The sequence below is a fragment of the Ptiloglossa arizonensis genome, chromosome 11 (assembly GCF_051014685.1).
Source record: "Ptiloglossa arizonensis isolate GNS036 chromosome 11, iyPtiAriz1_principal, whole genome shotgun sequence".
In the NCBI taxonomy this organism is placed as follows: domain Eukaryota; kingdom Metazoa; phylum Arthropoda; class Insecta; order Hymenoptera; family Colletidae; genus Ptiloglossa; species Ptiloglossa arizonensis.
This window is the reverse complement of record NC_135058.1, coordinates 5,442,689-5,465,180: the sequence shown is the minus strand read 5'-3', so window position 1 is coordinate 5,465,180 and position 22,492 is coordinate 5,442,689. Positions and strand designations below refer to the sequence as shown.

General features: G+C 42.6%; 2 protein-coding genes across 2 annotated transcripts in view; one reads left to right on the top strand and one right to left on the bottom strand.

Annotated features, from left to right (window-relative positions):
* The window catches only part of Ubl3 (ubiquitin like 3), a 151,316-nt gene that overhangs the window by 94,465 nt on the left and 34,359 nt on the right, over positions 1-22,492 (top strand). The window lies entirely within an intron of this gene.
* Positions 8,544-22,366, bottom strand: LOC143152838 (uncharacterized). Its single transcript, XM_076323387.1, has 3 exons — positions 22,294-22,366; positions 22,122-22,224; positions 8,544-10,369 (listed from the first exon to the last, which is right to left on the bottom strand). The coding sequence occupies exons 2-3, from the start codon at positions 22,162-22,164 to the stop codon at positions 10,110-10,112; spliced, it is 303 nt and encodes a 100-aa protein (XP_076179502.1). The 5' UTR covers positions 22,165-22,224; positions 22,294-22,366; the 3' UTR covers positions 8,544-10,109.

The following is a 22,492-nucleotide window of genomic DNA, read 5'->3' as shown; positions in this document are numbered from 1 at the left end:
ACGACACGGGAACTACAATTATTTTAATGGTCCCGTCTACCGGCTGGGAATTCCGTCTCGTTTTACCTCGCGGCCGTATCGGTGCCCCGTGACATCGACGCGCCGGACGCATCCATAATCTGCTGCTCGCGGCCAGATGGAATTTATTGATAAAACGCTACCGTGCGTATGCAACCTCATCAGTAAGTCGTTTCGACGCTAACACGTGTACGTACAACCGTGTTACGAATCGTGTCGAGTTCCGCGCGTGCAACCAGACCGCCGTTCCAACGTGTCCACCGGCCGCGATCGCGTTAAAACAATTGGAACGCTCGGTACCGGCGACGCGCGATCGCGATCGATGCTTATGATGCATCGAATTTACACGAGAGCAACAAGATAATGGGAAAGTTGTCGATGCACGCGCGTCTACGGCCAACTATACGAATCACCGGGACTCGTGTACCACGTCACGAAACTCCGGGGACAACGGGAGGCCACGTTCACGTGGCTTCGATGCAACACCAGTAATTCACGATTCATTGTTCCGTTTGCCCTTGAGATGCACGGGGTTGATTCGAGTGGAACGCGATCGGGCGTGGTTTACTTTGCTTTTTTTCTTTTTGGAATTTGGAAACAAGCGGGGAAATCGTCGCGGATACGATTGTGATTTTTACAAGTTTAATTTTCCTTTTTTTCTAATCAATGACACACAGGGTGAATAGATACTGTGCAATGTAGGTTGGAAATAATGAAACTCTGGGAACGTTAACTTTAAGAAAGAATTTATTTTTTTGCTTCGAATCCGGATATAAAAAACGGATCGTGTAACGCGATCGGATGTGATTTTATTTCTTCTAATTTGAAAACACGTGGGGAAATTGTCGCGGACACGATTGTGATTTTTAAAAGTTTAATCTTTTGGTTTTTATTTCTTTTTCTAATGAATGACACACAGGGCGAGTAGATACTGTTCAATGTAGATTGGAAATAATAAAACTCTGGAAGCGTCAATTTTGAGAAAGAATTTTTTTTTTTACTTCGAATCCGGATATAAAAAACGGATCGTGTAACGCAATTGGATGTGATTTTATTTCTTCTAATTTGAAAACACGTGTGAGGAAATTACCGTGGAAACGATATTGTGATTTAAATCACATTTTCAAAAGTTTAATTTTTGTTTTTTGTTTTTTTAATGAATTATAGTTTCGACGCAAGTGGTGGAATATACTGTTTAATACTTTGACGGGTTAAAGGCAACGAAACTCCGGGAGTATCGGTGTCGGAACTTTTTTTTTTTAGTACACATTTTACAGTCGGATTGAAAAAATAATCCGATATTTTACACGTATCGAAATTGAAGCACTGCGTGCGCCGATCGTTGAATAAACTTAACTTTCTGTTGCGTAATGTGTCCGATCGGGAAGCCATGAAAAAGGATTCCTGTAAAGTGCTCTGAGGATATTTTACAGGATTTGAGCATCATGGTTTCTTATGGAGACATCTGGTTGCTTTGTAGATTCTATCGTGTACGTTCAGTTCCAGTATCGGTTAATTAACGGGAGCACAAATATCCGAGAAATAATTACTATTTTACGAGGAAATCTTTTCAATTTCTTTAAATTACATACTTTGAAAAAGAAAGCATTTATAAAGCGGAAGGTTTGATCAATATTATTCATTATTGCGGTCTTTAAATATTTACAGTATAGAATACTTCAGAATTATGAACGTACATTGATTAAAATTTGTATTCCAGTACAAAGTAATCTGAAACGAACTAAAGTGCGACCCGAGGAACGTTAAAAATATTATTACAAGGAAATATAAACGCGAATATTACAACGAACGTACGACGCAAAATCTGAACCCATACAATCGAAATAAATTGAAAGTACGGTTAAACACTAAATTCACGTATACGTGACAGCGGCCGATAACTACCGGCTGACAAGTGAAATGATTAAGACGAGACCGAGGACTCGTGTCGCAAGGTCTATTCACGATTACAAACACACGATAATGTGATCTTGATAGAAGATCTCGCAGATGCTTTGAGCGACAAGTTGTAGGTTCAAAGTTTGAGTACCTGTTGCAAGATGTACTTTCGAGATTGCTTCGCTACATGAACTTGGCTAACTTTGTGCCAAAGATCGTTAAATTCGTCTTAAAGGTATATCATTTAATTAACACGTAAAGAGCAATATTTGAAACGCTGTGTAACTTGAGATTGCTCGTCATGTTAATTACCTTGATCCCGTCAAAATTCATAGATTTCGGGTTCGTTTTAACATCTCCCCGAGTACCAATTTATTTTCCGAAACAAGTCGCGCCATCTACGTACAAGTAACGCGGAAATGCGTCAAAGGAGATCAATAGTCGACCTTAATATCGAATATCTTCCTTAACGAATATCTTTCGCGATGAAAATTTTCCATGAAAATTTTCCCATCGTAAAAATCACCCTGTGTGTAACATTCGACTCTTCGTAGAATTTTCTTCGTCGCGAAGTATTGCGTCGAAAATATTTCCATATTTCTTCCAACTTCTTCGTCTTTCGTGCGATAGGATTGTAAGATCAAGTATCGGTTAAATTATAGATATAAATTGGCAATAATGTACGAGATACTCGAGCTCGAAAGAGTGGTACGACCGGGTGATCGAGTGATCGAGAGATCGACAGTGTGTACGTGTGTGACAAGTGGTTTATATTTTTGTTATTCCTTACGAAGTCTCGATCGCTCGAGCGGTCAGTTCTCTTTCTCAACCTCGCGTATCCCGTACTCTATCGCCTACTTAAATCCATAACCCGATCGATACCTAGCCTATAAGCTTAAACTTCCGTAGAAACATTCGTATCGCGATAGGTTCGATGAGAAGAAGCTCGCCCAATGGGAACGTTTCGACGACACTTATCCACGTCGCAGTGGCAACCATCGAACGCGTCGAATCCTTCGAATTCTCCTCAATGTAGTACCGTTTACGTCAATTGGTTTCCGTTTCGTTGGCGCGGCACATCGGATAGCATCGATTATGCATAACGCTAAACGGTTTCCCCGTACGCGAGTCGCATAAAAGCATTTTAAAGGTCTCTCCTCGTTCCACGGTGAAATGCCAAATGTAATCTTCGGTTGCATTGAAAGGCGGCCGCGGTGCATCGAGAAACGCAGCGTGAGTTGTACACACAACGCGAGGGGTAAGAATTCGATGGAACGTCTCGGATGTAGTTAGCTTCCTGTCGTTTCGCGATGAAAAGGGCCATTTGGACCGCGAGAGAACCGTTCCGTTTCGTTCTACGGGTCCTAGATTTTCGGAGGCTGAAAGGAACTCTACCTGGCCAGGTGTCGCGACGTCTTTCGTGGAAAAGCAACGGGAGAATGAAACTCGAGATCGCCGAAAATCCGAGCTGCGGTCGTTAACTCGGGACCGTTTTGTCGCAATTTCCACGAAAACATTCGTACACGGTTCACGTTGATCGCCGTGTCGGGCCATCTCTCACACGCTCCTTCTCGACGGTTCTCGCTTCGGTCGTTGATGACCCTTCTGTTAGCCACGGTCCCTTCCAGGAATTCCCTGAAACATCAGATACGCTCCGAAGCTCGCGATCGATCAGATATCGTGCCCGCCCGAAATCTCTAGAATCCACGGGAGGCTGCGAATGCATCGCGACACGACGCTGATCATCTGTTGATAGTCAACAGTAACAGCGTGTACGGGCCATCTGTTCGAGAACGGTTAACCGACGGAGGGTAGGGAATATTAGGCCGTTCAAGGTCGTCAAACGAGTACCCCCACCCTTTTAACGCTAGGTTTACCGACATTTCTAACATCAATTTGGTACGTATTCGTAGAGATAATTATACCAATATAGAAAATTGTAAAATTAGAAAGCTTTGAAGGAAAAGTTTTGTAAAATTAACAGTAAGTCAATGGTAGCAACGTGTCTCTGACCATCTGTACGAGAATAGTTCATTGAGGGAGAGTAGAGAATATTAGGCCGTTCAAGGTCGTCGAACGAGTACCCCCCACTCTTTTAACGCTAGGTTTACCGACATTTCTAACGTCAATTTGATACGTATCCGTAGAGATGAGTATATCGACATAGAAAATTGTAAAATTAGAAAGCTTCGAAGAAAAAACTTTGTAAAATTAACAGTAAGTCAAAGGTAGCAACGTGTCTCTGTCCATCTGTTCGAGAATAGGTAATTGAGGGAGAGGGAGAGAATATTAGGCCGTTCAAGGTCGTCGAACGAATACTCCCCACCCTTTTAACCATAGTTTTATTGACATTTCTAGCATTAATTTGATACGTGTCCGTAGATATGAGTATATCAATATAAAAAATTGTAAAATTAGAAAGCTTCGAAGGAAAAACTTTGTAAAATTAACAGTAAGTCAAAGGTAGCAACGTGTCTCTGTCCATCTGTTCGAGAATAGGTAATTGAGGGAGAGGGAAAGAATATTAGGCCGTTCAAGGTCGTCGAACAAGTGCCCCCCATCCTTTTAACTATAGTTTTATTGACATTTCTAGCATCAATTTGGCACGTGTCCATAGAGATAATTATACCAACATAGAAAATTGTAAAATTAGAAAGCTTCGAAGGAAAAACTGTGTAAAATTGGAACGATGAAATTAGAAATCCTTGCAGAAAATAAATTTCGATACGTGTCTCGTTAAGTGGACAAGAATCGGTACAAGCGGTAGAAGAAAATGTAAACGGTTTCTGTAATTTTCCTCGTCGATCGAGATGCGTTAAAGCGACGCGTCCCGTAAACATAGCGTTAATATCGCCCCCTCTCCAAAGCTAATCGCTTCGCTCCGCCCATAGTGTTTGAAAAACAGAAAGCGCGTAACCGCGAGCACACGCACTTCATATTTCACCCGGATGTCGTGGCATAAAAATCGAGGTCGTGCTCGACGCGATACATCACCGTAGAAATGATCTTGACCGACCAACATTTTATGCCACGACTATGATTATCTTGGCAAAGACGGACTTTGTAGTTTCAACGGAACAGTTGCCAGAGCCAGTTTCGAATTCTACGAGAATTATCACGCGATTTGCAGAAATTCAACCTCGTTTCGCGCGACGTGTTCACAGAAATACCTGGGACACAGAATGTTGTCAAACAGAATGAGACAACCGTCCCTAGATCTCGTAGAAAATGTAATTGTCGAACGAAATATTAGTACGCAAATTGCGTTACTATTGAACGAGTAAATAATCAAAGACCATACTTTGCAACGTTGTCGTTGCATCGAGAAACGTTTCACCTACCGACTCAAACAAACAGACTTAATAGAACAAAATATGCAACAATGCAGCGAACGAGGAATTCCTCGAGGTAATCGTTGCAATAAAACAGAACACTGTGAACTTTATCGAATTGATATTTATTTTTCCAAAAGACTTCTCTTTCGAGATCATTTCTTCGGTGTTCTATATGCATCCTGTAAAAAACGTACGAAACGTGTAATTGCGCAAAGGGGGAGGTAACCCTAAAGCGGTTTCATCGAAATGTAATCTCGCGAGCTTATCGACGTTCCTTTATTTTCTATAATAGTATAAATTTATCGAGCGTACGTAGATATTTACGAGGGACTGTGTAAGGTCCCATAGCATCGTTAAAAAAATTCTCAGAGTACCTCGCAACGTCTCGACAACGCAAACACAGCTCGCTCGCTCGTTAAAAGTGTGTCACGTGCAGTATCGTCGCAGGCTCGCGATACGTCGATTACACGTCGTCGTCTTCGTCGTCGTCGTCGTCGTCGTCGTCTTCGTTGTCGAAGACGTAGCTTGAAAGAGGATTCGAGCAGGGAAACCGTTGAAGACCCCTAAGGAAGAACCTCCAGCGAACAATGACCAGTCGTTATCTTGACCGGCGTTTCGCCGTAATTTCTGCGAAAGCTTCGCTCGGATCTCCCTCTTTCTCCCCCCACCTTCTGCCTGGTCGTACCTTTTTTCTCGTTTTGCCTTCTCGCCGGAGGCACGCATTGTGTTTGCGCCGTGCCGGCTGTATCCTTTCCATGAACACGATCGTCGGCTGCCGCAACAATGCGCTCCAACCTCGCAGAGGACCGGGACAAAGTCTCGGGGGATGGTTGGCTAGGGATACGGGAGAACGAAGGAGAATTTCTGCAGCTGTTAAGCCGTTTTTCCACCTACGTAAGACCACGATCGAGAAGAAAGCGAGTATCGTACAGTCAGCGAACGTTGTCGGGCAACGGGCACGACCGAGCGTTGATCGATTGCTTTAACGATCGTGGTTGAGAGAAGTTGCATCGGTGGTAGTAGTGCTTAAGTATGCATTGTAAAAAATCATGGATCGATTGTCTTACGAGTCATAATTTCATCGGTGGTAGAAGTACTTAAGTATGTACTTTGAAAAATCATGGATCGATTGTCTTACGAGTCATAATATCATCGGTGGTAGAAGTATTATACTTAAGTGTGCACTGTAAAAAATCATGGATCGAGTGTCTTACAAGTCATAATTTCATCGGTGGTAGAAGTGCTTAAGTGTGCACTGTAAAAAATCATGGATCGAGTGTCTTACAAGTCATAATTTCATCGGTGGTAGAAGTGCTTAAGTGTGCACTGTAAAAAATCATGGATCGATTGTCTTACAAGTCATAATTTCATCGGTGGTAGAAGTACTTAAATATGTACTTTGAAAAATCATGGATCGATTGTCTTACGAGTCATAATTTCATCGGTGGTAGAAGTACTTAAGTATGTACTTTGAAAAATCATGGATCGATTGTCTTACGAGTCATAATTTCATCGGTGGTAGAAGTGCTTAAGTGTGCACTGTAAAAAATCATGGATCGATTGTCTTACGAGTCATAATTTCATCGGTGGTAGAAGTACTTAAGTATGTACTTTGAAAAATCATGGATCGATTGTCTTACGAGTCACAGTTGCATCGGTGGTAGAAGTGCTTAAGTGTGCACTGTAAAAAATCATGGATCGAGTGTCTTACAAGTCATAATTTCATCGGTGGTAGAAGTGCTTAAGTGTGCACTGTAAAAAATCATGGATCGATTGTCTTACAAGTCATAATTTCATCGGTGGTAGAAGTACTTAAATATGTACTTTGAAAAATCATGGATCGATTGTCTTACGAGTCATAATTTCATCGGTGGTAGAAGTACTTAAGTATGTACTTTGAAAAATCATGGATCGATTGTCTTACAAGTCATAATTTCATCGGTGGTAGAAGTACTTAAGTATGTACTTTGAAAAATCATGGATCGATTGTCTTACGAGTCATAATTTCATCGGTGGTAGAAGTGCTTAAGTGTGCACTGTAAAAAATCATGGATCGATTGTCTTACGAGTCATAATTTCATCGGTGGTAGAAGTACTTAAGTATGTACTTTGAAAAATCATGGATCGATTGTCTTACGAGTCACAGTTGCATCGGTGGTAGAAGTGCTTAAGTGTGCACAGTAAAAAATCATGGATCGATTGTATTACGAGTCATAGTTGCATCGGTGGTAGAAGTACTTAAGTATGCACTGAAAAAATACGGCGTTGATCGATCATCGTACGAGTTATAGTTGTATCGGTGGTAGAGGTACTCGTGTATGCGCTGGAAAAATACGGCGTTGATGGATTGTCTTACGAGTCATAGTTGCGTCGATGGTAGAAGTACTTAAATATGCACTGTCGTATAGGAACTTTCTTCGATCGCGTCGCAGTCGCGTTGCGTGGGTAAGAGAACGGCTTCGAGGTTTGATCCGCGAACCACTGTCGAGTAATATATTTTTCTATCGCGTTGTTCGAATGGAAAGAAAACGGATTCCCTTGTGATAATACGTTGGATTACACCGTATACGCGAAAGAACAGCTTAAAGATTTCATCTACAAGGGATTGTCAAGCCTTATCTATATACGGCGTTTGTCGCGGCGTTTGGACGAGAAATAGAATTCTTGGGTGTCGATTCCTCGGATCACATCGTGTAAGTGGCTTAAAAATTTAATCTACATGGGTGAGAAAAAGGATTCCCAAGTTGGTAATTCATTCGTCGCACTATGTAAGTGGAAGAACGGCTTAAAGATTAGATATGTACACCACTGTCGAACGATACCTATATCTCTCGTGTTATTTTCTACGAAAGAAGAGATTGTTGCACGATTGTACGTTTCATCTCGTCCCAATCGCGTTTTTCAAGTGGAAGAACGGCTTAAAGGTTAGATCTGTAAGCGATTATCGAACGATATTTATATCTATCGTGTTGTTTTCTACGTAAAAAGATCGTCGCACGATTGTGCGTTCCATCGCGTTTTCCAAGTGGAAGAACGGCTTAAAGGTTTGATCCGTGCGCGATTGTCAAACGATATTTACATCTATCGTGTTGTTTTCTACGTAAAAAGATCGTCGCACGATTGTGCGTTCCATCGCGGCCCAATCACGTCCCAATCGCGTTTTCCAAGTGGAAGAACGGCATAAAGGTTAGATCTGTAAGCGATTGTCAAACGATATTTATAATACATCTCTCGCGTTATTTCGACGAAAGACGAGGTCGTCGCGTGATTGTGCGTTCCATCGCGTCCCAATCGCATTTTCCAAGTGGAAGAACGGCTTAAAGGTTAAATCTGTAAGCAACTATCGAACGATACCTATATCTCTCGCGTTATTTCAACGAAAAAAAGATCGTCGCGCGATCGTGCGTTCCATCTCGTCCCAGTCGCGTTTTCCAAGTGAAAGAACGGCTTAAAGGCGCGGCGCGCGAACGATTGCGGAGCAATGTCGTTTCGTATCGAGTCGATCGAACGAAAGAACGGCTCGTCGTACGGTAATTCGTTCGATCGCGTAACAATCGTATCGTTTAGGTGGGAAAACGGCTTTACGGTGCACGTTGAGGCGGAGGAGGCCCTCCTGCGTTCTCTAACGCTCGGCACCTCCCACAGTCGATCGTTCTCGGGCAGCCGGATTGCTTCCATTTCGAGAAACGATTCGAACGAAGAGGCGGCACTCGACGCGGCGCGGATCCCCTTGCAAATTTACGCGAAATCCTGGAAAAGTAACTTCCTGCTTTTAATGCCTCCAGTCCTCTCACGGAGCACTTGGTATCGCGGCTGCTACCACCTAGCCGGCGCATGCACCACGGCGACCGGAAATGCGAAAATAAATGCAAAAGGGAGAGGAAGGGGCGGAAGACGCGGAGATTCGTTTCTGGCTTTAGCGTGGGACGAGAATCGGGCCGCTGAAGGTGTTTATCGTTACGCTAAGTCGACGTAAATACGCCACTGGTCTTAAACCCTACGGTGGCCAATTTCTTTTTAGTAATCTTACCGCGAATTTAGTCCGTTCGAAGGGAAACGACGTCGAAAGTAAAGAAAAAAAAATGGTTCTTTTCCTATCTCGAATAATCTTCAACGGATCATCGTTCGCGCGAACGGTTGAAACGTTTAACCAACTTCGGCATTCTGAGCAACTTTCGCGAAGATAACAGAGATAATCGAATAACAAAGACGTAAATGGATATGGATTTCTCAAGTACCACGGAAGGAAGTTCCAATCTTTAGAAACTACCAACCAGGAAATATTATTTCATCCAAATGTGGAGTGACAAGGAGACCCGATACGACGATGAATCGTCATCGAATGAAACACGATTGAACTCGAGGTAACATTGGAATCGATCTATATTTATAATTATCCGTACGAGGAAACGGAAGCCAAGTTGCAAAAGCAATTGTTACGTTTTCGACGAGACCGCGAGCCTCGTTCTGGTTTTTTCTTTTATCGATTCTAGAAAAATCTTACCTACGACGAACACGAATCTTCGATCGTAGAAAACGTTCGTTCGTTCACGACGACGACATAAATAATCAAATACGCGCACGAGTCACCTGTCCGGTATTCGTTAATTACGATAAACCGTTCTTGTCGATAATTAACATGGCTGGTAATCGTTACGCGATCGACAACGATCGAAAAATAACCGAAGAATGGTAGTATATCGGGTTTCGCGAATCATTAATCGGTCTTTGTTCGTGTCGTCGTTTCATCCGAGTCCCGTATCTACAACTAATACGCCATTGTTATCAAGGGATAGGTATATCGGTTTTATCGCGGACAATGGAAGGATTTCCATATTTTTTGCCATAATCGCGTTGTCATCGTTGCTTCATTTTGTCGAGTTTAATAACTCCCCCGAGTTCCACGTTAAATCTTCGAAGATCCTCTCGGTTGGATGGAAACCGGGAAGAGAAAAGATCGACCTCCTTAAAATGATTACCGTATCGCGTGGAACATCGTCGACGCAACGTGGAACAACCTCGACACACCGTAGAACACAATCGACACACCGTGGAAACGCCATCGCTCGGTCCTATTGTCCTTTCCCTTTTTTTATTCTCCCCGCGCCTCGAGCAACCTGTAAATACGACGTTACTTCGTTAGCTCGTCGTACTTCTTGCCACCGTGGAGAACAATCGCGTCCGTTCCCTCGATTGCCGGTAATTCGTCTAACGAAACGACACCGATAAGATCGTTACGATCTACTTGGTAGAATATCCTCTCTCTGTATATATATATATATATCTCTCTCGTATTCAGATTTCTCGCGGTCTCGTGGATATCATCCTTCGCTTTAAGTGGTAACTTTCTCCCCGACCTGTATACGTTTCGGTCGTTTCCAAAAATAAAAACTATATCCCTCTTCTCGTATGTAGATTTCTGTCTCAAGGAGATCATCCTACGCTTTATTTTTGGAAACGATGTGTACGCGTCAGGGAGAGAGAATTTCGTAATTCCGTAGGGTTACCGGTTATGCGGGATATTTCGAAATATCGTAATTACCAATGCATCGGAGAATTTATTCTATCGAGCGTTCGACGAGTTAGGATCGTCGATTCTTTTCTCTTTTTTTTTTATACTTGAGTTTGCGTACGATTTTCCACGTGGACATATGGTACATACGTTATCGTTAGACGAGAAAAGAGTAATTTTCCTGGGAAAATTACCGCGAATTCAATATTTAATCGTTCGACGATCGTCCTCGAAGGGAGAGCACCGATTTTCACGTTACTTCGCACATTTCCGATAAACCGTTTTCCAAATCCACGTACGCGGGTAACTCCCTTCCCGATACAAGCCCGATTCGTGCCAGCCTCGCTCGCACGGTCCAGGAAAAAGGTGTCGTTTGGAAAAGTCGAGCGGTGTAACAATTCTCTATCTTTCGGTGGCCTAATTTTTTCCTCGAGCGCGACTATGCACTCGCAAGATGGAATTGCGAACCTTTCTTTGAAACGAGACTGCGCCCCTCTTTTGCATAAATTCTTCCCGCGTATATAAGTATTTAAATACGAACATCAAAAGATGACTGTACGATGCACACCTGCAGCTGTACCACTGCTCCGACTTGGGAACGTATTTTATTTCCATTAATTGTCAAACCGCTCGAGAAAAAATTCGCTTTGTCGCGTCAGTACTTCTATTCGCGGAACGTAATGAAGAAAGTTGTACGAAAATGGGAAAAATGTACAGTTTTCGAAAGCTACAATCCCGTATCACGAACTTCCAGACCTACGACGCGTCCCCGTGTGCGGAAATCCCATTATCGTGTACACCGAGCGTGCTCGCCGAACGCCCATAGGCGTTTGCCGCTCGCTACGCGGCGTTGAAATCTTCTCGAGCGCCCACAGCGCCGAAAAGATTAATTCGATATCCGTACATCGAAAAGTTCCGTACTCGAAAAAGGCTGGGCTCCTCTACGACCTATTTGTCGTGGCTCGAGGCTGTTCCAAAGAGACGGCGTACGTACACGCTGGCACTTTTCAGCGCCGTCGAAAGGGTTCTGGGTTCTCCTCTCGGCCGAAGTTGAATTCCTTCCTCGGGCAGAGCTACCCCGGAAGCGTCGCACCGCAAGAAGCTCGTCTCGGAAGCCCGTCGGTCGTAAAGCCGTGGCGCCGAAGAGTCCCCGTGAAATCGAGAACGCGCCGCGTGGGAGCTAGAGAGAGAGAGAGAGAGAGAGCGAGGAGATACGAGAAGAGAGAGCGCGAGGAGAGTAGCGAGACGAGAGGGGCGTGAAACGAGAGAAAGAGAGTCGAGAGACCCGAGAAGGGACGGAGAGAGAGGAGTGAAACGAAACGAAACGAAACGAGACGAGACGAGACGAGACGAGACGAGAAGAGAAGAGAAGAGAAGAGAAGAGAAGGGAGGGAGAGAAGAGAGACACGAGACGAGAGAAAGAGAGAAGAGAGACACGAGACGAGAAGAGAAGGGAGAGAGGAGAGACACTTGACGAGAAGAGAAGGGAGAGAGGAGAGACACGAAACGAGAGAAAAAGAGAGGAGAGACACGAGACGTGAGAAAGAGAGAGGAGAGACACGAGATGAGAAGAGAAGAGAAGGGAGGGAGAGAGGAGAGACACGAGACGAGAGAAAGAGAGAAGAGAGACACGAGACGAGAAGAGAAGGGAGAGGAGAGCGACGAAACGTGACGAGAAGGGAGAGGGGAGAGACACGAGACGAGAAGAGAAGGGAGAGAGGAGATACGCGAAACGAGAGAAAGAGAGAGAAGATACACGAGTCGTGACGAGAAGGGGGAGAGGAGATACGCGCGACGAGAACGAAGAGAGGAGAGACACGAGAATGTGGGCGGAGAGAGACGCAATGGGAAGGTAGAGGGGAGAGAGGTCCCTCCTTCATAAAAGTCCAGTGGCGCGCGAGTTACCGGCCAGACGGCCATAAAAAGTGGCACGTCGGTGCATCCCGACGCTGCAATAAAGACGGGGGCGTGATGTCCGACAGGGGATCCAGCAGACTGTTCGGGATACACATTCCCCCGGTTCCTGGGCGGAAGCGTGTCGGCGTTATCTCTCTGTACGCGAGCGAGTACTAGCTCTCGTGCTCGAGAGAATCCCGCTCGGTTCGACTCGGTGTTTCGTCTGAATAATTCCTGGTATCTCGTTGACCCATCTTGGAAGACACGTAGGAGAAACACGGTGGACAAAGCGGCGCGCGCGAGCTCGTGACAACTATCCGCTCCGCCACCTTGGGGCGCCTCCGCATCCACCGTGGTGGAGGAGGGGGGCTGGAGGAACGGGAGGAGGAAAACGGCGACGCGGAGGTCGGAAACGTAACCGCGCCTTTTTCGTGAGAAGGTCGGGTGCCGGGGATCCCCGTGGGGCAAAAAACGACCGCAATTCCGATCTCGTTGTTCGATGCTTCCAGAGAGAACGACGCCGAGAAGGCAACCGGGCTTCGAACGGGCGAGACGCGTTCTCCGTTTTCGCGAGCGCAAGAAACCAACCTCGCTCGCGGAACCTTTCAATTTTATAGCCGCTGCTTTCTTTCGGAGGGTTGTTTTTCTTTTTCTGTTTCTTTTTTTTCTTTTCTTTTTTTCTCACGATTCGCAAATTACGGTGTCTCTTATCGTTATTGAACACGATCGATCGGACGTTTTTCTACCGAGGTTGCATCAACGTGGAAACTATTCTTTTGTTCGAGGAAATCTTTCGGGGATTCGGCACTGACAGAGATACCGGCTTCTTTAATAAGTTTCGGCGTTCGATAAAACTTATCGAACAGTACCAGGTCGCTCGAGAAGTTTCGTCGTTTGAGAAAACAACGAACAACGTATTCAGTTTGGAAAATGTATACAGAGTTGCGAAATGAGTACAACAACGGTGTAAGGATTACGCTGAAATGGTAAAGTTGGATACGTGTAAAATGATACAATTGTACAGTTAGAAAGCGAAAGAAGAAGAAGAGAAGGACCAACATTGTTCGTTACTGGGTTCTTGCGTTTCGTTCGTAGAAAAATCGAGGTGCACGTATCTTGAAAAATACACCTTTATTAAATTACGGTCGAACTCGATTATTACAAGCGCCAAGAGAGCACATTTTTTCGTTATAACCATTACTCGCTGTATCGGTGAGTTAAATATAACTGTATTAAATTCTCGATAATTCGATAGAAAGATAAATTTAAACGATAAGAGAAAGGTAACGTATTTATATACCAACGTACTACTTGCATTAACGTGCCCGTATAAATTGCGATTCATCTGACGTTGAACACAATTTATTTATCCACGGTTTTAAAACCGCGCGATTTTTACGCAATTTATTTCACCGTAATTGAGAATAATACTAATTAATAATAAGCTCCTTTACGTTTCTTTTGGTATCTATTGAACGCGAATTTCCAAAGTTCGTGCGAAATTGTTTACTCGCTCGGTCACACCGCTTTTGTTAGTTTTACGAGGTACATCGTAACACGTTGCGTTCATTTTAGACGCAAACTCGACGCATATTGAAAATACCGAAAGGGATTCGTATAAATGTGTATCCAGTTCGCCTTCGCAACCTAGTTACATTTTCGCGCTGCTACGGATTATTCGACTATTTTCAAAGTATAAAAAACTATGCAGTTAAATTAATACAGCGTATTAAAGAGGTCGAGTAGGTGAAACAAGTTTACACGAGAACTCATGTCCGAATGAATTCGTACTTTGCTAATGCGTTGTAGAAGTTTTCCTTTTTCCAGTAGGAGTACAAGTTTGAAATAATTGAGAGCGTACCGTGCAGCACGGGCTGCAAAATATATTCGTTGAAACGGATATACGTAAAACGTTATTATCGAATCGTTAAATAAAATTAAACCGGGAAAATAAATGTACTCGGACAGAAATATCGAATATTAAATTATACATCGTATTATACGAAATTCGTTCATTGTTCTTGTATTCTACGTTCGCTTCTGAAATGGTACCGTAATTATGTGCATATAAACGACGGAGGAAAGGATGGACGGAAATATTACATATATCTGCGATCATACCGGATACGTGATACAGTAACCGACGAGAATCGAAAAAAGATACTGTAAAACGTTACAAAACTTCACGTTCCGTTAATCGATGCTTCGTATCGCTATTTGTTAATTCTGCGCAAAAAAGAAATTAATAATATCGTCGAGCGCGTACCTAGGTAACTGACGACGATGGAAAAAATTCGACAAAATGTTACAAAATTTTACGTTTCGTTCGTCGACGAATCGTATCGCTAATATATAAATTCTACGCAAGATCGATAATATCACCGAACGTTGCAAAAGCGATACCGATTTCCGTCGAGCAGATTCGGTAAAACCGAATTCGTTATTCCGATGGAAAGGCGCCGAAAATCGACTTCGTTCCGCTTCGGTTTCGAAGTGCATCGTCTCACCGCGATCCGATAAAAAAAAAGAAAAAAAAAGGCAAGAAAAGAAAACGAAATCTGCATCCCCGGGCAGGAGTATCCTCTTTCGTTGTTTGCTCCGGAGCATCGTCAACAGGAGTTCCGTCTGTATCATAGCGGTGTGGAGTCCTTGGAAATAACTTGAACCAACGTTGCCGGAATCGATAAAGCAGCCCGCTCGGCTCGAGCCAGACGAAGCGGCCAAAAGTTCAACAAAAACTGAAATTTCCTTGCCCGTCGTTCGCGCGAGATACCTCTTCCCCTGCCGATTCCTCCGTTATTTCGATTCACGGGCACGCGCGTCCGCGTCTAAATTGACAGCAACGTTGCTCGAAATATTAAATATTTACCAACGACGCGCGAGCTAGTTGCGCCAACGGAACTGGAATAGCGTAAACGCGACGATAGCAACGGCCAACGACGACCCGCGCCCGCGCGCGACAAAGAGAAAGAGAGACGGAGGGAAAAAATTTGGAAAAATGGGGGAATAAAAGGAAAGAAACGAAATAAGGACAAAATGAACGTACCACGCGAACGAAATGTCGTATGAAATTATAATTGCATTCAACGGGTGGAGGCGTTCCCGCTTCTCATTTGTTAAGCAAGTCGCTCGCGCATTGACGTCACGGGGCTACGCGAACCGGAGCTCCCTCTACTCTCCCCTTCCCTGCCACCGCTGCAAAAACGCCCGCGAAACGGCGAGTCGTGTGTGCCCCTTCGTGCATATTCGCCGCGACTCGACTCGACTCGACTCGACTCGACTCGACTCGACTTGACTCGACTCGACTCGACTCGACGCGACTCGACGCGACACGACTTGACTCGACGCGACACGACTTGACTCGACGCGACACGACTCGACTGACGCGCGACCGTGTGTTCTTTCCACGCCTTGGCTCGGCTTGGTTGTCTCTCGTGCTTGCTCGGAAGTCCCGAAGGTATCGACACACATTCGCCGGGGCATATTTTTCGACGCCAAGCTTCTTCGGGACGCTTCGGGGCCGAAGGACGCGCGAAAATGTGGGTCACACTGTATGCATATGCGCATAGATGCACCCGGTCCTGCACCCGAACGCCCCAATGACCCGGTTCGCGGGATCCCAACCGTGTAGCCTCGGCACTGTGACGCGCTCGCTCGCCGAATCAAGGTAAAACCCCCTACCTCACCCCCCTCCGTACCACTCGATCCCCCCTCCCCCGTCGATACACGCGGCCCGCTATTAGGCCACTTGTCTTCTTCTTCTTCTTCTTCTTTCTTCGTAGCCTGTTTACTCGCTACAGCCTCGCGCGACTTCTGCACGCGATCTTCTCCGTTCGAGAGTCGTTGCTCGAAATCCACGGGGGTGCCCCCGATAAAGTCGGTCCAGCGTCGCGTCTTCGACGCTTTAAACGACGAGAAGAGGATTCCTCGGTGCGCATTGTACAGCTTTGAACCGAACGGAACGCGATGGCGGTAGTTGCTTCTTTATACGGAGACGTAGACAAGATTCAAAGATGTAGATTTTTTTTTATTGGAAATGTGTAATTTTTGGAGATGTTTGATTATTTTGAGATCGAATGCACACGTTCGTCTTGAAATTTATCTTAAAGAAAAGATCATTTTTTAAATCCGTGCATACGAATACGATTGTATGTAAAACAGTGCAGTAATTGTAACAATTTTCCGATTAAAGGGTATCGGTATAACGGTACGAAAGTATTGATAAATGCTCAGCTAAAGAATCGAAATATGGTATAGTTGCTACAACGATATCGACCTACCGATATTACGATTGGATGTATTATTATAGCAATACCGATACATGTCGATATCAACGTATCGTTGGCCGATATTGTTAAACGATACGAGGAAATTGATATATAAATGTATCGGTACGTTACTATTGACGAATACATACAACGGTGTTAACATAACGATACATCACCATCGATGCATCGATGCGCTAAAATCGACACAACCACCTATCGTTATCGATATAGCAACACACCATTACCGACGTGTCGATACAACAATACATCTTTACCGTTGCATCTATATAACGATACATCATTATCGATCTATTAAGATACGACACTTATCGACGTACCTGTACAAGGATATTCATAAATAATCTACCAAAATCAATGTAACGAGTAATTTACATCTTCGACGTATTTTAAGAGTCGCCCAAAATTTCGAATGGAGCAACCTCTGTAATTTCGAGTTCGTTCGAGCCGTGAAAATTTATCAAAAAAAGAAAAATATTGTCGCGACACTCGCTACCCCAAAACCGTCATCTTACGGTTAGTCATTATTCAAGCCCGACGAGTGACACTGATCGGTTAATTCTCGGAATTTAGCTGAAAAATTGCTCGAAATATGGGAGAACAAGAACGCTCGGTGGAATATTCAAACAAGCCTCTTCTTTTCGATCAAGGCGGAACGATTAATCAATGTCCGAACAGGATTATTCTGTCGTGTTCCATCAACGTGTGCACGCAACGCCGCGTTGGCCATTTCCGCGTGAAATTCTCCCTTTCTGGAGTATTTACGTAATGACGCGGTGACCTGTTTCAGCTGGCGCTTAAGTATGTAAATTGTGCGGAATTACTATTGTGTCGGGCGTTAAGCTTCTTATTCAAATTGTCGTGTTTAATCTTTTCTCGTAGGCTGACCAAAACACGTTCCGGGGCAACGGTATCGCGATTAAGTTCGTCGAGAGCGTGAAACCTTTTTCGATCGTTGGACGTCTTTCGGTGTCGCGGTTCGTTTCGCGCGATTCGGTTATCCGACCAGCTTGTAATTATTCGAATTACAACGAGGTACTTTAGGTACAGTTACAACTTCGAGCTAACCCTACTCTCTCTCTCTCGCAGCGAATGGTATCTCAGCGAAGAATCGACAAAGACCGCTGCGCGAATGTAAAACGATACGATTGAAATACGTTCGAATTTAATTCGATAATTGTTAATTGGAGCACGTTTGTTCGGTCTCGTATTATCATGGGCGGTAGAACGTATCCGTTGGTCATTAAAACTTTTCGGACAGCAACGCTCAGGATTCATTATTCATAATTAGTGTATCGTCCCTTTATTCTAGTTTAACGTTATGAATTATTAGACACGCTCTTGCACCGGTTTCTTAATAGAGAGACTTCCGTACACTCGTACTTTTTGTACGTGGAATTGCGAATTTTCAGTTACTCTGATACCACCTTGCGTGTGACAAGCATGGTGAGCATTGCTTCTAGGTTTCGTTATGGTAGCTGAGAGTCTTACACTGTTTATTTTGCACGGGTGTCTTCGTTTCGATGTTCCGTGGTTCTTTGCGATAATCGTGTTTAACTTTCCATATGTAGACCACCGATATTATTTATAATCGATTTTTATTCGCTTCTGCAAGAATATCGAGATTCAGACTCGATACAATTTTTTTAAATAATATTTTCGTTTCGATTTACTTCTGCAAGAATATCAAGATTCAGACTCGATACAATTGTTTAAAATAATATTTCCGTTTCGATTTACTTCTGCAAGAATATCAAGATTTAGACTCGATAAAATTTTTTTAAATAATATTTCCGTTTCGATTTACTTCTACAAGAATATCAAGATTCAGACTCGATACAATTGTTTTAAATAATATTTTGCTTCGATTTACTTCTGCAAGAATATCAAGATTCAGACTCGATACAATTGTTTAAAATAATATTTTCGTTTCGATTTACTTCTGCAAGAATATCAAGATTCAGACTCGATACAATTGTTTTAAATAATATTTTGCTTCGATTTACTTCTGCAAGAATATCAAGATTCAGACTCGATACAATTTTGTTAAATAATATTTTCGTTTCGATTTACTTCTGCAAGAATATCAAGATTCAGACTCGATAAAATTTTGTTAAATAATATTTTCGTTTCGATTTACTTCTGCAAGAATATCAAGATTCAGACTCGATAAAATTTTGTTAAATAATATTTTCGTTTCGATTTACTTCTGCAAGAATATCAAGATTCAGACTCGATACAATTGTTTAAAATAATATTTTCGTTTCGATTTACTTCCACAAGAATGTCAAAACTCAAATTTGACATTTTCTACTATTGAGAATCTTTTACTATTTAATTTATACGGATATCTTCGTTTCGACGATTCGTGTTTCTCTGGATAATAACGCGTAAGTTTACTCGTGTGGACCACTGAAATTATTCACGGTGGGTTTGATTTGCATCGGCAAGGATCTTCGAAACGTTTATAAAATTTTCAATCGTAACGGCATCGCTGAGCGTACAAAGACTTTTTCCATTCTTAATTCAAGATACGTACCTTGAGACGGTTCGAATCCCGTCACTAATTTTACTTTCTACAGCACGAACAGCAAGTTCAAGGATATTCGCATGCACGCTCGGTGCCAATAAACTTCGTCGAGTAAAACAGGCAAGAACTTCGATCGTCAGCCACGCCATTGTATAAAAACCTTTAGATGAAATATCAGTCCTTTCTCCGCGAAGAGAAAGCAGTGAAAGCCAAATGAGGCGCGTGCTTCGAAGAAGAGAACAAAATGAGCGATGAATTAGATTGTCCGTGTGCGATGCTCTAAAATAGTCCATTCGTTCACTCGTCGATTCAACTTAACATTTAACGTGGCGATAACAAATTATCCGTTCTATCGTCTTGGTCTCGCGTGATTTTTCGTTACACTGGAACACTCGTTTTATTTCTATGAGCGAAAGATACAACATTCATGGTGCGTAGTTCCGTAAAATTCATTTTCAATATTCATTCGGTATTATAATGGAAGAAAGAAACTGCAGACACTAATTTAGAAAACTTGTACTTATTTCTTATACGGTCTTTCGAAAACATTTTAATAATCTGAATTTAAGATTACATTCTGCGGATAAATTAATAAAGAACGTTGACTTTCTCTTCGTAATCTAAATTAATTCTAAACAAAATTATATATAATAAGCGTGAGATAGCGTGAGTTGGGATTTAATTATTTTCAAATCCCGAAACGTGCGAATGCTGGCATAAGTATCGTATTTGCGTGTTCGAGAGAGAAAAACCTAGAAACTATTTAGAAAGGTACACGTTGGAAAAGGTTATTAACCGTTTTACGAAAAATGAACAAAGACGTTTTCAACGGATTGCTGGACACGCGAGTTTTAAGAATGTTAATCCTTAACGATCGACAATTTCTTTTGTAACGCTCATCCATAAGAGGATAGAATATTGCCTCGATATACGAGAACTTCGATAAGAATGAAAACGGAAATAACGCAAACTGTTTTATTCGAACGAAAATACAAAACATTTAATAGATGTATATTTTTATGCAGGAGAAAAAGTATAAAAGTTTTCTCTGGTAAAACCTGGTAATTCGTATTTTATTCAATATCGTGGAATCGCGGAGGAGGTAACGTGTCGAATAATTTTCATAACGGTGGTGTATACGTATTTATCTTAAAACTGATCATTCTTCGAATCTGTTTATACGAATGTAACGATATATAGAAACAGTGCAGTAATTGTAGTAATTTTCCGATAAAAGAGTATCGATAAATTGGTACAAAAATATTAATAAACGTTTAATTAGAGAATTGATACAGTGGTCCGCTATAAATAGAAATACGTTCATCGTCGATAGATCTAATGTGAAAGCTAACAGGAAAAGAATAAATATTTTCTACAACGTGTCTTTCGATCGTTACTGATCAGAAATATCAAAATTCGTATTTTATTTAATATTATGGAATCACGGGGAAGACAAGTTAGAGGCAAATAAGAGTCAAGTTACTTAGAGAATTGATACAGTGGTTTAGTACAAATAGAAATAAGTCCATCGTCGATAGATGTAACGTTAAAGCTAAAGGGAGGAGAAAAATAAATATTTTCTACGGTACGAACGTGTCTTTCGACCGTCATTGGTCAGAAATATCAAAATTCGTATTTTACTTAATATTATGGAATCACTGAGGAGGCAAATTAGTTAGAGAATTGATACAGTGGTCTAGTACAAATAGAAATACGTTCATCGTCCATAGACCTAATGTTAAAGCTAAAGAGAGCTGAAGAATAAATATTTTCTACATGTCTTTCGACCGTCACTGGTCAGAAATATCAAAATTCGTATTTTACTTAATATTATGGAATCACGGAGAAGGCAAGTTAGAGGCAAATAAGAGGCAAGTCAGAGTCAAGTTACTCAGAAAATTGATACAGTGGCCTAGTACAAGTAGGAATACATTCATCGTCGATAGATCTAATGTTAAAGCTAAAGAGAGGAGAAGAATAAATATTTTCTATGGTACGAACGTGTCTTTCGACCGTCATTGGTCAGAAATATCAAAATCCGTATTTTACTTAATATTATGGAATCACAGAGAAGGCAAGTTAGAGGGAAATAAGAGTCAAGTTACTCAGAGAATTGATACGGTGGCCTAGTACAAATAGAAATAAGTTCATCGTCGACAGATCTAATATTAAAGCTAACGAGAAAAGAAAAAATATTTTCTACATGTCTTTCGACCGTCACCGGTCAGAAATATCGTAATTCTCCTCGTCAATTCGTATTTTACTTAATATTATGGAATCACGGAGAAGGCAAGTTCGAGGCAAATTAAAGTCAAGTCAGAGTTAAGTTACTCAGAGAATTAATACAGTGGCCTAGTACAAATAGGAATACATTCATCGTCGATAGATCTAATATTAAAGCTAACTGCAGAAGAAGACTAAATATTCTCTACAACCTGTCTTTCGACCGTGACCGGTCAGAAATATCGTAATTCTTTTCGTCGATTCGTATTTTACTTAATATTCTGGAATCGCGGAGGAGGCAACGTTTCTAATAACTATCGTAATGGTCAGTACCGGGGCGTGCGTCTCGAGTGTTGTATGTCAGTGGACGATGGCAACATCACCTCGTCCGAGATGCAATGAAAAACGATATCCGAACTCACCGAGCGAAATAGTGTCGCCTACATAGCCTCGTTCCTTCTCCATCGACGTTTTAACACTCCGGGCGTTCGAGTGTAACTCGCTCCGTGCGAGCCCGACTCTGACCTAGAATTTTAAAGACGTGTTTCTTCTTCGTAGATTCGCTACACGAACGTGACCATAAAAAACCATAACCTTCGCAACCCAGACCGAAACGACACGCGGTGAATTCGCTCGTGTATGAATCAGTTTTCGTTGCCTGGGGAGTTGTCGCGGCGTTGTTGCTCACGGAGAACTTTATCGCGGTAACGTTGCAGTTTCTGCAATCTCTGTTTTATAAACAGTTTCCGAGAAACGTTCGTCGATAATTGAAAATAGTTTTCACGCGACCGGA